This window comes from Chanodichthys erythropterus, chromosome 23, assembly GCF_024489055.1.
Source record: "Chanodichthys erythropterus isolate Z2021 chromosome 23, ASM2448905v1, whole genome shotgun sequence".
NCBI classification, from domain to species: Eukaryota; Metazoa; Chordata; class Actinopteri; order Cypriniformes; family Xenocyprididae; genus Chanodichthys; species Chanodichthys erythropterus.
This window is the reverse complement of record NC_090243.1, coordinates 3894335-3909013: the sequence shown is the minus strand read 5'-3', so window position 1 is coordinate 3909013 and position 14679 is coordinate 3894335. Positions and strand designations below refer to the sequence as shown.

Sequence of the window (14679 nt, the reverse complement as noted above, 5' to 3'; positions counted from 1 at the left end):
AGAGATATTGCTGGTTATGTGTTTTCTTAAAACAGAGTCGCTAAGACGTTAGCATGGGCAAAATTATCTTTCTGTGTTTAGCTTAGCACCATCACATCACTTGGAATGACTGGTTTCCACTTAGTAGACAATATAATGGATTATATGTAGTGAATCACCCTTAATTGTAAGCACTATGACTAAGAAAACCAAAGTCTGAGTATAGAGTATTTGGCAAATGACTCACATACTGGTAGTCTAAACAAACCTGGGCTCTGTTTTCCTGACAGAAAGTAGTGTCTATCTAGATTGTTTCGTACAATACACAACATTCCACATTCAGACCAAGGAAATTCGGATGTACAGAGACACTAGTATTTCTGTTTATTTTGTAATGACAATTGGATGCTATTTGCTCTAATTAATTGAGGGAATTTGTTATAAGCCACTATTATTTAAACTGGGAATTGCTGACAGAACAAATGAGAGTTTTTATATTGTATTGACTCTATTTTGGGTACAATGGGACTAAAGTCCACTGCCATTATAATTAGCTACATATATATATATAGTGCTTTTCTCGATATATCTAGAAACAAATGGCTGAAAAAGCAAGAAATTTTGAAAAGATCCAGCTGGGATTAATTGATATCAGGTCTGTAACATGATTAGCTATAAAAGGGATGTCTTAGGCAGATCTCTCAGAAGTTAAGATGGGCTCTGGAATACTTCCAGAAACCATTGTCGGTAAACTCAATCCGCTGTGCCATCTGCAGATGCCAACTAAAGCTCTATCATGCAAAAAGGAAGCCATATGTGAACATGGTCCAGAAGTGCCGACGTGTCCTGTGGGCCAAGCCTCATTTAAAATGGACTGTTTCAAAGTGGAAAAGTATTCTATGGTCAGATGAGTCCAAATTTGACATTTTTTGGGAAATTCTTGTTTCCTCCGGCCTAAAGAGGAGGGAGACCTTCTAGCGTGTTATCAGCGTTCAGTTCAAAAGCCAGTATCTCTGATGGTATGGGGGTGCATGAGTGCATACGGTATGGGCAGCTTGCATGTTTTGGAAGGCACTTTGAATGCTGAAATTATAAAGGTTTTAAAGCAACATTATGCTCCCTCCAGATGACGTCTATTTCAGGGAAGGCCTTGTGTATTTCAGCAGGACAATGCAAAACCACATACTGCAGCTATTACAACAGCATGGCTTTTCGTCGCTGAAGAGTCCAGGTGCTGAATTGGCCTGCCTGCAGTCCAGATCTTTCACCTATAGAGAACATTTGGTGCATCATTAAATGAAAAATAATTCCAAGACGACCACAAACTCTTCAGCAGCTGGAAACCTATATCAAGCAAGAATGGGACCAAATTCCAACACCAAAACTTCAGAAACTCATAACCTCAATGCATAGACATCTTCAAACTGTTCTGAAAAGAATAGGAGATACTACACCATGGTAAACATGCCCCGTCCCAACTTTCATTTTATTCAAATTTAAAAAAACATCCCAATATTTCCAGAATTCGGGTTGTATATAGAGCTTTTTTCACCCATATTGTGCCAGAACGCCCACTAGAGGAGATGGAGTGATGAAGCCAATCAGTATATATTTGGGGATGATTAGGAGGCCTTGATGATGGACAGAGGCCAATGGGCAAATTAGGTCAGGATGATGGAATTACACCTCTATTCTTTTCGAAAGACATTCTGGGATTTTTAATGACCAGAGAGTCAGGACCTCAGTTTAATGTCTCATCCGAAGGACGGTGCTTTTTTTTTTTCCATATAGTGTCCCCCTGCTGGCCTCACTAACACAGCCGCACTAGTTTTTACCAGGAGGTCTCCTATCCAGGTGCTGATCACATTACATTATATTTACATTATTTGTCATCAAATAAAATAAAATTTCTTTTTAAACAAATTATGTTGCTGCATCACTATTCAAGTTAATTACACCATGGTCTATCTGAATACTTGATTCTGATTGGCTGGAAGGTGTGCAATAAAACCATTTAATGCACTGGTAGTTCTAAGTCAGTTTATTTACCGTTCTATATTATTGTGCTACCTATAAACATTGATAACCATACCCATACCACCAAACCTGTCCCTAACCATATATATATATATATATATATATATATATATATATATATATATATATATATATATATTAGGGCTGTCAAATGATTAATCGCGATTAATCGCATACAAAATAAAAGTTTGAGTTTGCCTAATATATGTGTGAGTACTGTGTGTAATTATTATGTATATATAAATACAAACACATTCATGTATATATTTGAGAAATACTTACAAGTACATGTATTTATATTTTTATAGAATTTGTATTATATATAAATACAAATATTTTGTACATAAATAACAAAATTCTCTTAAATATATACATAAATTTGTGTGTATTTATATATACATAAAAATTACACACAGTACACACACATATATTAGGCAAACTCAAACTTTTATTTTGTATGCGATTAATCGCGATTAATCGTTTGACAGCCCTAATATATATATATATATATATATATCTATATATATATATATATATATATATATATATATATATATATATATATATATATATATATCCCACCTCAATAGCAGCAAAACTGTTTGGCAATACAATATAAATACATACGTACATTGTACTTATTTTTTGATGTAAGTAATAGTTAAGGCCATCTAATATAAAGTGGGACCACAAATTTGATTAATGATTGATAGATTGGTTAAACATATGAGATTATTACATGGATGAATCACCAGTTTATGACAAATGAATTATGGCTTAACCTTTGGTTTGCTGTTGATACATAAGAATAAAAGACTTGAGCTCAAGATCCTGGGTCACTGGTTCCTGTAATTATGCACACATGTGAAATGAGAAGTGACAGAATTGTTACAGGAGCTCAGATCTGGCTTTAGGCTCAGGGGAGTGCGATGACAAATCAAATATGACATGTTGCTCTTCTTTTAGATGGAAAACCCACAATGAATGCCCACAATTCTCTTCTATACTGTATCTAAAGACCAACTGACCCAAATTTATTAAAGTTCCAGATGTCCCGAAAATTATTATAAACAAACAAACAAACAAATAAATAAATATAAATATACACCAATCAGGCATAACATTATGACCACCTTCCAAATATTGTGTTGGTTCCCCTTTTGCTGTCAAAACAGCCCTGACCCGTCAAGGCATGGACTCCTCTAGACCCCTGAAGGTGTGCTGTGGTATCTGGCACCAAGATTTTAGCAGCAGATCCTTTAAGTTCTGTAAGTTGCGAGGTGGAGCCTCCATGGATCAGACTTGTTTGTTCAGCACATCCCACAGATGCTCGATTGGATTGAGATCTGGGGAAGTTGGAGGACAAGTCAACACCTCAAACTCGTTGTTGTGCTCCTCAAACCATTCCAGGCACATTATCCTGCTGAAAAAGGCCACAGCCACCAGGGAATACCGTTTCTATGAAAGGGTGTACATGGTCTACAACAATACTTAGGTAGGTGGTACGTGTCAAAGTAACATCCACATGGATGGCAGGACCCAAGGTTCCCCAGCAGAACATTGTTCACTTTCTGCCTAATATATCCCACCCACTAACAGATCCTGTGATGAAGAGATAATCAGTGTTGTTCACTTCACCTGTCAGTGGTCATAATGTTATGTCTGATCGGTATATATATATATAATATATATATATATATATATATATATATATATATATATATATATATATATATATATATATATATATATATATATAGCCAGTTTTTCACATAGAGAACCATCTACCATCATCAACAACTGTAATGCATAGAAATTTTTGACTGCTTCTGTTGATTAATTTTCTTGTGTGAGCCACAACAGCTGCATGTAAACAGCTGTTGTGGCTTTATATCTTATTATCAAATGCAAGAACTATTTCTGTCACACTAATTTACTCTAATAAAACTATTGCACAAGTCAACACACAATGTCAAAAACACTTCTAACCCTCATATTTAGTTTGGGCCCTTAAAGTTGACATGAAACTGAAGTTGTGATCGTCTTTTCTTCCCTATTGTGACATATATCCAAGTGAAACGGCTTCTCAAACAAATAAAAATGTAGGAAAGGATCTGATTGGATCATTGGTTGTGGTTTGCTATTGCTGTGATGTTGTAAGAGTGACAGGTTGCCCCGCCCTCACACCAGTAAACATGTCATCAGAGAAGATAGGGGAAGATATTTTGTTTGATGAAACATTATGAGGGCACATGTATTAAAAAAAAAAAAAAAAAAAAAAAAAGATGTGCATGGATAAATTATTAACTGCAATATTCCATTAAAAAATTTATTTCATAGTGACTTTAATAGCCCAAAAACATGCTTAACATTGGAGTATATGGTTTATGATGTCACATGAGAACTTGATAACATCAATGAAGTATGTTACATTGTTTCTGTTTGGGTCTGAAAGATTCCAGATATAAAACCTTGAATAAATGCGATTAAGTTTTAATTTTCAAAAACATGAAATTGAATTTATTATTATTTATAATTCAAAACCTTGTTTTGTGTGCATGTGTGAGATGTGAACGTTAACAGAACATTGTCATTTTGCAAAAAAATATTGGAACATTTCTTTTGAATCTTCTCTGAACATTCTGAATCAACATTTAAAAAACATTAGACGAACGTGCAACTAAAATGTTGTTGATTTTTAAAGAACGTGCCATGAACACTGTATAAATAATGTTTTAAGTGCTAACATTTGGAGAACATTATTAAAGACCAGATAAAGTTGAACGAATATTCACTAACATTACTGGAAGAATGTTTGCACATAACTTTGAGAGAACCTTGCCAGAATATTAGCTAAAGTTCTGAGACTATTTCCTGTTAGCTGGGATTATTCATTTTAATATTATACTTTATTCCAGATAGACAGTGTGCAGATGTGTTTTAGCTGGATTTATTAGTCATTGGAGATGATTTAAACCAGATATGTGTGTATATAAAGGGCCTGTATAGTCACAGTCTATGTCAAAGCCAAACTAAAATAGTGTAAAGCAGCTGCTGTGAGAGGAGTCAAATGTGAGAACTTTCAAAGCAACAGCGCCATGTGGCTTCATTTGATCACCTGTGTAAGTGTTATAGATGACAGGAAGGTCACTGATTGTTTGGAAAGAGAGAGAGAGAGAAGCCTTTTGTGAGACTGTGAGAACTTGAATGTGAATGGATGCAAGAGGGATTGTTAGCAGCAAAACTAAAGCTTTTATTAGCAAAAATTACAAGGCATCCAATGGTTTTGATATGAAAAATACACCTCTGTCATCCGGTTCCCATCTGAAGGTTCCTCTGAAATAATGGCACTTTAATTGTATCCTGTCAAACCTTGCACAATGGTTTCCCTTCATTACTATAAAAATAAAAAAACAATGAACAGAGCTGGTCTGAGCAAATATCTAGCCATTTTCTCAGGGATATCAGCATAAAATAATAGAAGTCTTAAGGCAAAGGCCTTATGTTGGGGAGAAGAAAGCAAGAGATACTTGCACTTTATAGCGAGTACACAGGGTCATATTTCACCTCTCCTAATATTTCCTCATAAAAGCCTACTCTCCGCACTCAAGCTGAAGTCTCGAGCTGAAATAAATACCCCTTTGCATCCCTCCATACCAGCTCTCTTTTATTTCAGCCTTGCACGTGAGCTTGTCACCGTCATGACCTTTTTTTTTCTTTCTTTCTTTTTTACCTTGACTGGGTGCCCTTTTGATATTTTTATTGTAAAATATTAGTATAATAAAATTATGTATAGATCTAGTATATTTTCAGTGCTTATTAAAATCAAAAACAATTGCATGCATCAATTTTTAAACATTTAGTTTGTCACTATGAAATAGATATAGACAAATCTTCTTTTTCTTCTTTATGGAGTATTGGAGTATTTTTTCTGTGCGCATCATTATTTTATTATATTTTTTCATTCATGTGCCCTCATGTTTAACCAAAATAATTTTCCTCCCTCTTGTAGCGTCATCTCATCTCTTCCCTGATGACGTGTTTACTAGCGCGAGGGCGGGGCAACCTGTCACTCACATGACATCACAGCAATAGCAAACCACAACCATCCAATCAATTCTCAATGCACAAAATCAAGTCCCGCCCAACAAGTTCCAGAGGCCATTTCTGCCTTCACGTGCTCTTGGAATTATCGAAAATATGAGTTTCTTAGGTAAAAAAATTGCACATGAACACCCTCCCATTTTTAAACTTGAATGTGATTGAGCTCGTCGTAATCACGACTTTAGAAGTGGGAATTACTAAATTTCTGATAGAAGCAGCAGCAGCATTCACAATTGGGAAGAAAAGACTATCGCAATTGAATGCCGACTTTAACACTTCAAATAGTATGTTCATGCACCTCATTAAGCTAGCCTACTGCTTTTACATTTTTAATAAATTCTTTTTAAAACATCAAATAATTTTTTAAAAATCAAGATATGTTCTAACACTTAAAGGAACACTTCACTTTTTTTGAAAATAGGCTCATTTTCGAACTCCCCTAGAGTTAAACAGTTGAGTTTTACCATTTTCAAATCCATTCAGCCGATCTCCGGTTCTGGCGGTACCACTTTTAGCATAGCTTAGCATAGTTCATTGAATCTGATTAGACCGTTAGCATCGCGCTTAAAAATGACCAAAGAGTTTCGATATTTTTCCTATTTAAAACTTGACTCTTCTGTAGTTAAATCGTGTACTAAGACCGACGGAAAATAAAAAGTTGTGATTTTCTAGGCTGATATGGCTAGGAACTATACTCTCATTCAGGATGTGAGAGACGCTGCGTAATATCATTGCACTGCTGCAGCCATGATACGGCAGCAAAGTTCCTTGATTATTACGCCGGAATGAGAGTATAGTTCCTAACCATATCTGCCTAGAAAATCGCAACTTTTCAATTTCTGTCGGTCTTAGTACACGATTTAACTACAGAAGAGTCAAGTTTTAAATAGGAAAAACATCAAAACTCTTTGGTCATTTTTAAGCGCGATGCTAACGGTCTAATCAGATTCAACGAACTATGCTAAGCTATGCTAAAAGTGGTAACGCCAGAACCGGAGATCGGCTGAATGGATTCGAAAACGGTAAAACTCAACTGTTTAACTCTAGGGGAGTTGGAAAATTAGCCTATTTTCAAAAAAAGTGGAGTGTTCCTTTAAAGGGTTTGTGACAGCAATGCCACCAAACTTCTCAAGATCCAGAAAGGTACTCAAAACATATTTAAAACAGTTCACGTTAGTACAGTTGTTCAACCTTATTATTATAAAGCGACAAGAATACTTTTTGTGCGCCAAAAAAAATAAAAAAAATAAATAACTTTTAAACAATATCTAGTGTTGGCCGATTTCAAAACACTGCTTCGAATCTTTTGTTTCGAATCAGTGATTCGAAGCGCCAAAGTCACGTGATTTCAGCAGTTTGGCAATTTGACACGCGATCCGAATCACTGAATCGAAACAGAAGATTCGAAGCAGTGTTTTGAAATCGGCCATCACTAGATATTGTTTAAAAGTTATTTTGTTTTTTTGGCGCACAAAACGTATTCTCCTCACTTTATAATATTAATGTAGAACCACTGTACTCACATGAACTGATTTAAATATGTTTTGAGTACCTTTCTGGTTCTTTAGAAGTTCGGTGTCATTGCTGTCTATGCAGGCCTCATTGAACGAAGGTCTTACGGGTGTAGAACGACATGAGGGTGAGTAATTAATGACATTATTTTCATTTTTGGGTGAACTATCCCTTTAAGTACAGTAAACAGTAGTTCTGAAATATGTATTTTACAAATAGTGTAGCCTAATATGCTGTCAATTTGATGCCGAATGTACTGGGCTACTGTAGACGCAGAATTAAAAATAATATTTGTGAATCATAAACACATTTCATTGTGGCATGATGTGAGAATAGCATTGAACATACTTACAGTAGTTGAGTTGTTGTGAGCACTGGACATTGCTGTGGAGTGTCAACAATGAATCAGTGTAATATATATAGATCATTGATCTAACTGGAGCGTCATAAATCATTAGTAATGACTAAGGATCATTTTAATCATTTCTAATTCTGTTCCGTATAGATTACCAAACCACCTGGTGTTAAAACAGATTTTAATGAACTTGTCAATGGTTTTCCAGAAACGACTTGCGCCAACTGCTGGCACACTGAGCGAACTGCTCATTACAAAGAGAACAGCGCTCTCTGCTGAGCAAACGATGCACTTTACAATCATACACAAATCTATTTAGGTCAAAGCAGAGAATTTGCGAAATTAATATCAAAATAAAAGTATCTGGAATTTGATTTTTTTAATTTTTTTTTTTTACTTATTACTTATTAAAGATCTTTTATTAGGCTAATTATTGTCCATGATACATGTAACAGGTTCACTCTTGTTCAAGAAAAGCTTCTGTATAGTGTTCTGTCAGGCACTTCATATATACAACAGTTTAGGGGTTCCCATCATGGCTTCATTTTATGGATTTAGATGTGATTTTGATTTAATTTCATGAATTAAACAGCTCGTAAACATATTTATCACTAGAAAAAAACTGAAATAACATGTTAAACATGAAAGTATTATTCAATAATATTAAGCATTTCTCCTTATATAGAACCTTTTTGGCAAAAAAAAAAGGATTATTTTAAATTGAGTCAAAACCCTTAAGGTTCTAACGGAACCTTTTGTTCTAAGAGTGTGAACAAGAATAACTCAAAATATTTAAGAGAATAGAAAAGTTGTTATTTGTATATATATAGTGCCAAAAACAAATCACAGACACGGTTTTAAGGTACTCATATTTTTTAAATCAGATATCTGCTTTATTTGACTGACACAAACTGCTATGATACAATGTCACAGTGCACTGCTACATACTATACTTTGCTTTCTCTGTATTTATCTGTACTTCATCTATACACAAAACAGTGATTTTCTCATTTAAATGTGAGCATTAAGGATGTTTAGTGTATGTTTTCATAAATTAATCACAATTAAAAAAAACTACAAATTATATGTTACACTAGTGATTCCTCATAAAATATGAGCATTAAGAAGTTTGGCATAGTGGTCTGGTCGATATTTTTGAAGGTAAACATGCATTTTCCCCTCTACTCTCTTCTCACAGCTTAAACCTGTTAAAACAGACAACAAAATAGATTATATATTATAAAGTGATATGAAAAGAGATTCAGGTAGCATTATTTAACTTTTAATTCTAATGGTTTATTGATAAATAACAGATGTCATAAAAGTGTTTAGCCATTTGTTTATAGTCTATAAGGCAGCAGATTTGGATGTCTTATCCAGGGATATTATAGTTAAAGGAACACTCCACTTTTTTTGAAAATAGGCTCATTTTCCAACTCCTCTAGAGTTAAACAGTTGAGTTTTACCGTTTTCGAATCCATTCAGCCGATCTCCGGTTCTGGTGGTACCACTTTTAGCATAGCTTAGCATACTTCATTGAATCTGATTAGACCGTTAGCACCGCGCTTAAAAATGACCAAAGAGTTTTGATATTCTTCCTATTTAAAACTTGACTCTTCTGTAGTTAAATCGTGTACTAAGATCGACAGAAAATAAAAAGTTGCGATTTTCTAGGCTGATATGGCTAGGAACTATACTCTCATTCCGGCCTAATAATCAAGGAACTTTGCTGCCGTTCCATGGCTGCAGCAGTGCAATGATATTACACAGCGCTCGTGAGCCCCTACTTGCACAGGGTACGTGCCTTGCAACCATGGAGACGTATGTGAGAGACGCTGCGTAATATCATTGCACTGCTGCAGCCATGATTCGGCAGCAAAGTTCCTTGATTATTACGCCGGAATGAGAGTATAGATCCTAACCATATCAGCCTAGAAAATCGCAACTTTTCATTTTCTGTCGGTCTTAGTACACGATTTAACTACAGAAGAGTCAAGTTTTAAATAGGAAAAATATCAAAACTCTTTGGTCATTTTTAAGCGCGATGCTAACGGTCTAATCAGATTCAATGAACTATGCTAAGCTATGCTAAAAGTGGTACCGCCAGAACCGGAGATCGGCTGAATGGATTCGAAAACGGTAAAACTCAACTGTTTAACTCTAGGGGAGTTGGAAAATGAGCCTATTTTCAAAAAAAGTGGAGTGTTCCTTTTAAAGTCATCATGAAATCAAACCATTCTTGTTTTTGTTTTGTTTTTTGGGGGGTGGGGTATGGAATACTGCAGTATTTATTAGAAATGATTTATCTGTGCACATCTTTATACAACCATCCAATCAATTCCTGATAGACAAAATCACGTCCCGCCTTACATTTATTCTTGTTCAAGAAGTAGTTTCACTCGGCTATACATCACAATATGGAAGAAAAGACTAACTTCTTATGTTTCAAGATGACTTGAAACTAAACTATAACTAAAACTAAACTATATAAAAATATTACAGCTATTGAACTTAACACTGAACTGACTTGAGCAGAATGACACTATTTTCTTCTGGAGACCTGCTTTACAGCAGTATTTGAATTTGTCTCATATTTGATGTTTGCATCATTGTGAAGTTATTTTCTGGTTTATTATACAAACCCAATTTCAAAAAGGTTGGGACACTGTACAAATTGTGAATAAAAAAAGGAATGCAATAATTTACAAATCTCATAAACTTATATTTTATTCACAACAGAATATAGATAACATATCAAATGTTGAAAGTGAGACATTTTGAAATACCATGCCAAATATTGGCTCATTTTGGAAAAAAGTTGGGACAGGTAGTAATAAGAGGCTGGAAAAGTTAAATGTACATATAAGGAACAGCTGGTGGACCAATTTGCAACTTATTAGGTCAATTGGCAACATGATTGGGTATAAAAAGAGCCTCTCAGAGTGGCAGTGTCTCTCAGAAGTCAAGATGGGCAGAGGATCAGTAATTCCCCCAATGCTGCAGTGAAAAATAGTGGAGCAATATCAGAAAGGAGTTTCTAAGAGAAAAATTGCAAAGAGTTTGAAGTTATCACCATCTACAGTGTATAATATCATCCAAAGATTCAGAGAATCTGGAACAATCTCTGTGCGTAAGGGTCAAGGCCAGAAAACCATACTGGATGCCCGTGATCTTCGGGCCCTTAGACAGCACTGCATCACATACAGGAATGCTACTGTAATGAAAATCACAACATGGGCTCAGGAATACTTCCAGAAAACATTGTCGGTGAACACAATCCGTTGCCGGCTAAAACTCTTTAGGTCAAAAAAGAAGCCATATCTAAACATGATCCAGAAGCGCAGACGTTTTCTCTGGGCCAAGGCTCATTTAAATTGGACTGTGGCAAAGTGGAAAACTGTTCTGTGGTCAGACGAATAAAAATTTGAAGTTCTTTTCGGAAAAATGGGACGCCATGTCATCCGGACTAAAGAGGTCAAGGACAACCCAAGTTGTTATCAGCGCTCAGTTCAGAAGCCTGCATCTCTGATGGTATGGGGTTGCATGAGTGCGTGTGGCACAGGCAGCTTACACATCTGGAAAGGCACCATCAATGCTGAAAGGTATATCCAAGTTCTAGAACAACATATGCTCCCATCCAGACGTCGTCTCTTTCAGGGAAGACCTTGCATTTTCCAACATGACAATGCCAGACCACATACTGCATCAATTACAACATCATGGCTGCGTAGAAGGATCCGGGTACTGAAATGGCCAGCCTGCAGTCCAGATCTTTCACCCATAGAAAACATTTGGCGCATCATAAAGAGGAAGATGCGACAAAGAAGACCTAAGACAGCTGAGCAACCAAAAGCCTGTAATAGACAAGAATGGGACAACATTCCTATTCCTGAACTTGAGCAACTTGTCTCCTCAGTCCCCAGACGTTTGCAGACTGTTATAAAAAGAAGAGGGGATGCCACACAGTGGTAAACATGGCCTTGTCCCAACTTTTTTGAGATGTGTTGATGCCATGAAGTTTAAAATCAACTTATTTTTCCCTTAAAATTATACATTTTCTCAGTTTAAACATTTGATATGTCATCTATGTTGTATTCTGAATAAAATATTGAAATTTGAAACTTACACATCTTTGCTTTCAGTTTTTATTCACAATTTGTACAGTGTCCCAACTTTTTTGGAATTGGGTTTGTAGTGAAGCTGCTTTGAAACAATCAGAATTGTGTAAAGTGAAACCATAAAAACACTTTTGTTACTTGAAATAAACATTAACTGAAAGCAAATATTTTAAATATATATATATATTTTATTTCAGCTAGTTTCCAAGAAATGTTTTTTATTTAATTTAGTTTAAAAATGAAAATGATAAAATTACTGAAACGTTGGCCTGAAATGGAAGCTGTGATAGTCTTTTCTTCCATATTTTGACATATATCAGAGTAAAACAGCTTCTCAAATAATAAAAAAAAAAACTGTAGGGCGAGACTTGATTTTGTATGTTGGGAATTGATTGGATCATTGGATGTGGTGTGCTATTGCTATGATGTCATGTGAGTGACAGGTTGATCCCGCCCTCAAGCCAGTAAATGTCATCAGAGAAGAGAAAGTGAGGGAAGGAAGTTATTCTGATTAAAGATTATGAGGGAATAAGAATTTTAAAAAAAATGTACACAGATAAATTATTTATAATAAATACTGCAATATTCCATAAAAAACAAGAATTGTCAGTTTTGATTCCATGGTGACTAACGAAAATGAAAATGGAAAATATGAAAATTATAAATAATATCAACTATTATTAAAAAGTAATAATAGTATCTCAATAATACTAAAATAACACCAGCTTTAGCAAATACATTCTGTATATAAGGTGTCCACACACACACACAATACATCAGCTCACCCAGTTCTGCAGCAGTGCTTGTAATCCTCTGCAGAGCTGCATTCATGTCACCTCCTTCAGGCACCAGAACCTCAATCTCTCCCACACAATATCCGAAATCAGCCTGGTCCAGATCCACCCGCACTGCACCTTCTCTCTCTAGCATGTATGAGCAGCGCTCGGTCTTGAACTCAGCAAAACAGATGAGATTGAGGTCAGTCAGCCACTTTGTGTCATCTGCTGAAGAGATCTCTGTGTCCTCGTTTTCTGCCACTTTGTCAGTTTGTTCCCTTTGTGAGGAATTTGATTCACTCCCTTCAGCAGTGTGTTCACTGATAATCCTGCTGACTTCTGATTGAATCAGAGGGAAATTGGTTATCTCCCTGTATCGTGTGCAAAGGGTCTGAGTTTCATTGTCAGGTGTAAGTCCTGAAACTGCAGGGCATTTCAATTCCCACAATCCCTCTCGGCATCTCAGCCAGAAATCTCTTAATGTTAGGATGAAATCTGGAGAGTCAAAGTACTGGTCTTGAAACTGCCGCTGACCGATGCATTCAGCTGTGTGGAGATATTAATATTATATATATATATATATATATATATATATATATATATATATATATATATATAAAATATATATATATTATATATACACAGGGTGAAGTCATCTCAATGGTAAAAAGTGTCCAAATCACCCTGATTCATGTATGTTTGCATGTATTGTTTGTATATACATTAGTGCTCTCAGAATCCAAATAAATAAAAAAAAGTCCAAAATAAAAGTTTGTGTTTACATTATTTATATATATATATATATATATATATATATATATATATATATATATATATATATATATATATATATATATATATATATATATATATATATATATATATATATATATATATATATATATATATATATATATATATGTATAATGTGTGTGTATATATATATATATTTTTTTTTTTGTTAAATATAATTATACATGTATGTGTGAATTTATATATACATAATAAATAATATACACATATATTATGCAAGCACAAACTTTTATTTTGGATATGATTAATCGTTTGACAGCACGTAAATCTAAAACTTTTAGTTACAAAATTGCCATGTAATGGCATTGATTTTTTATATATATACAGCTATGGAAAAAATTAAGAGACCACTTAACATTGAGTTCTGAACTTGGAGTGGTCTCTTAATTTTTTCCATAGCTGTATGTATGTGTGTGTGTGTGTGTGTGTGTGTGTGTGTGTGTGTGTGTGTATATATATATATATATATATATATAATATATATATATATATATATATACACACACACACGTATATGTGAAGATGTGAACGCACCTCCAATATCCTGTAGTTTCCCCATAATTTCTGCATTACAAACAAATTTTCTTTCCACCTCTACAGTCATTTTGTCCTATGACATAAAAAAATAAAAACGAGAAATCTGAATTTTCGCATATTAAAGACTTTCTGTATTAATGGACAACTGTAACCTGTAAAATAATAACGTTGTCAGATGTAGGCAAAGTAGGCAGCTCATGAAACTCGGACAACAACAAATATTGCCGGGAACCTGGTCACAGGTTAATAAATTGTTAGTTTAGGCAGTGGTAATTATACTGTAATTACTACTGCGGTTAAAATCCAGTTGTGACAGACATTCCGACATAACGAAAACAAACTATCAAACAAAATCAGCTGAACTTACCGATCAATCAGTGTAATGGGGACAGACTTGGAATCAGGGTCCTGACTCCTGTACAGATTTTCCGGTCAGGCATATTCATGG

General features: G+C 34.8%; 1 protein-coding gene across 3 annotated transcripts; it reads right to left on the bottom strand.

The window, feature by feature from the left end:
- Positions 1–8854: 8854 nt before the first annotated feature.
- Positions 8855–14661, bottom strand: thtpa (thiamine triphosphatase). 3 transcript variants are annotated; one of them, XM_067378315.1, is made up of 4 exons: positions 14599–14661; positions 14229–14304; positions 12891–13427; positions 8855–9192 (listed from the first exon to the last, which is right to left on the bottom strand). In XM_067378315.1, exons 2-4 carry the CDS (start codon positions 14296–14298, stop codon positions 9092–9094), a joined length of 708 nt encoding a protein of 235 aa, XP_067234416.1. In that variant the 5' UTR covers positions 14299–14304; positions 14599–14661; the 3' UTR covers positions 8855–9091. The 3 variants fall into 3 exon arrangements, with proteins under 3 accessions (XP_067234416.1, XP_067234417.1, XP_067234418.1); XM_067378316.1 differs by having other exon boundaries at positions 12891–13376; positions 14599–14615; XM_067378317.1 differs by lacking the exon at positions 14599–14661 and having other exon boundaries at positions 12891–13220.
- Positions 14662–14679: the final 18 nt, after the last annotated feature.

Bases quoted from the DNA above. Each gene is read 5' to 3' on its own strand.
- thtpa (XM_067378315.1), bottom strand. From the start codon at position 14,298: ATGACTGTAGAGGTGGAAAGAAAATTTGTTTGTAATGCAGAAATTATG. The intron at 13,428-14,228 runs GTGCGTTCACAT...ATCTCCACACAG, and splicing joins GAAACTACAGGATATTGGAG to CTGAATGCATCGGTCAGCGG. The intron at 9,193-12,890 runs GTGAGCTGATGT...CTGTTTTAACAG, and splicing joins AAGCACTGCTGCAGAACTGG to GTTTAAGCTGTGAGAAGAGA.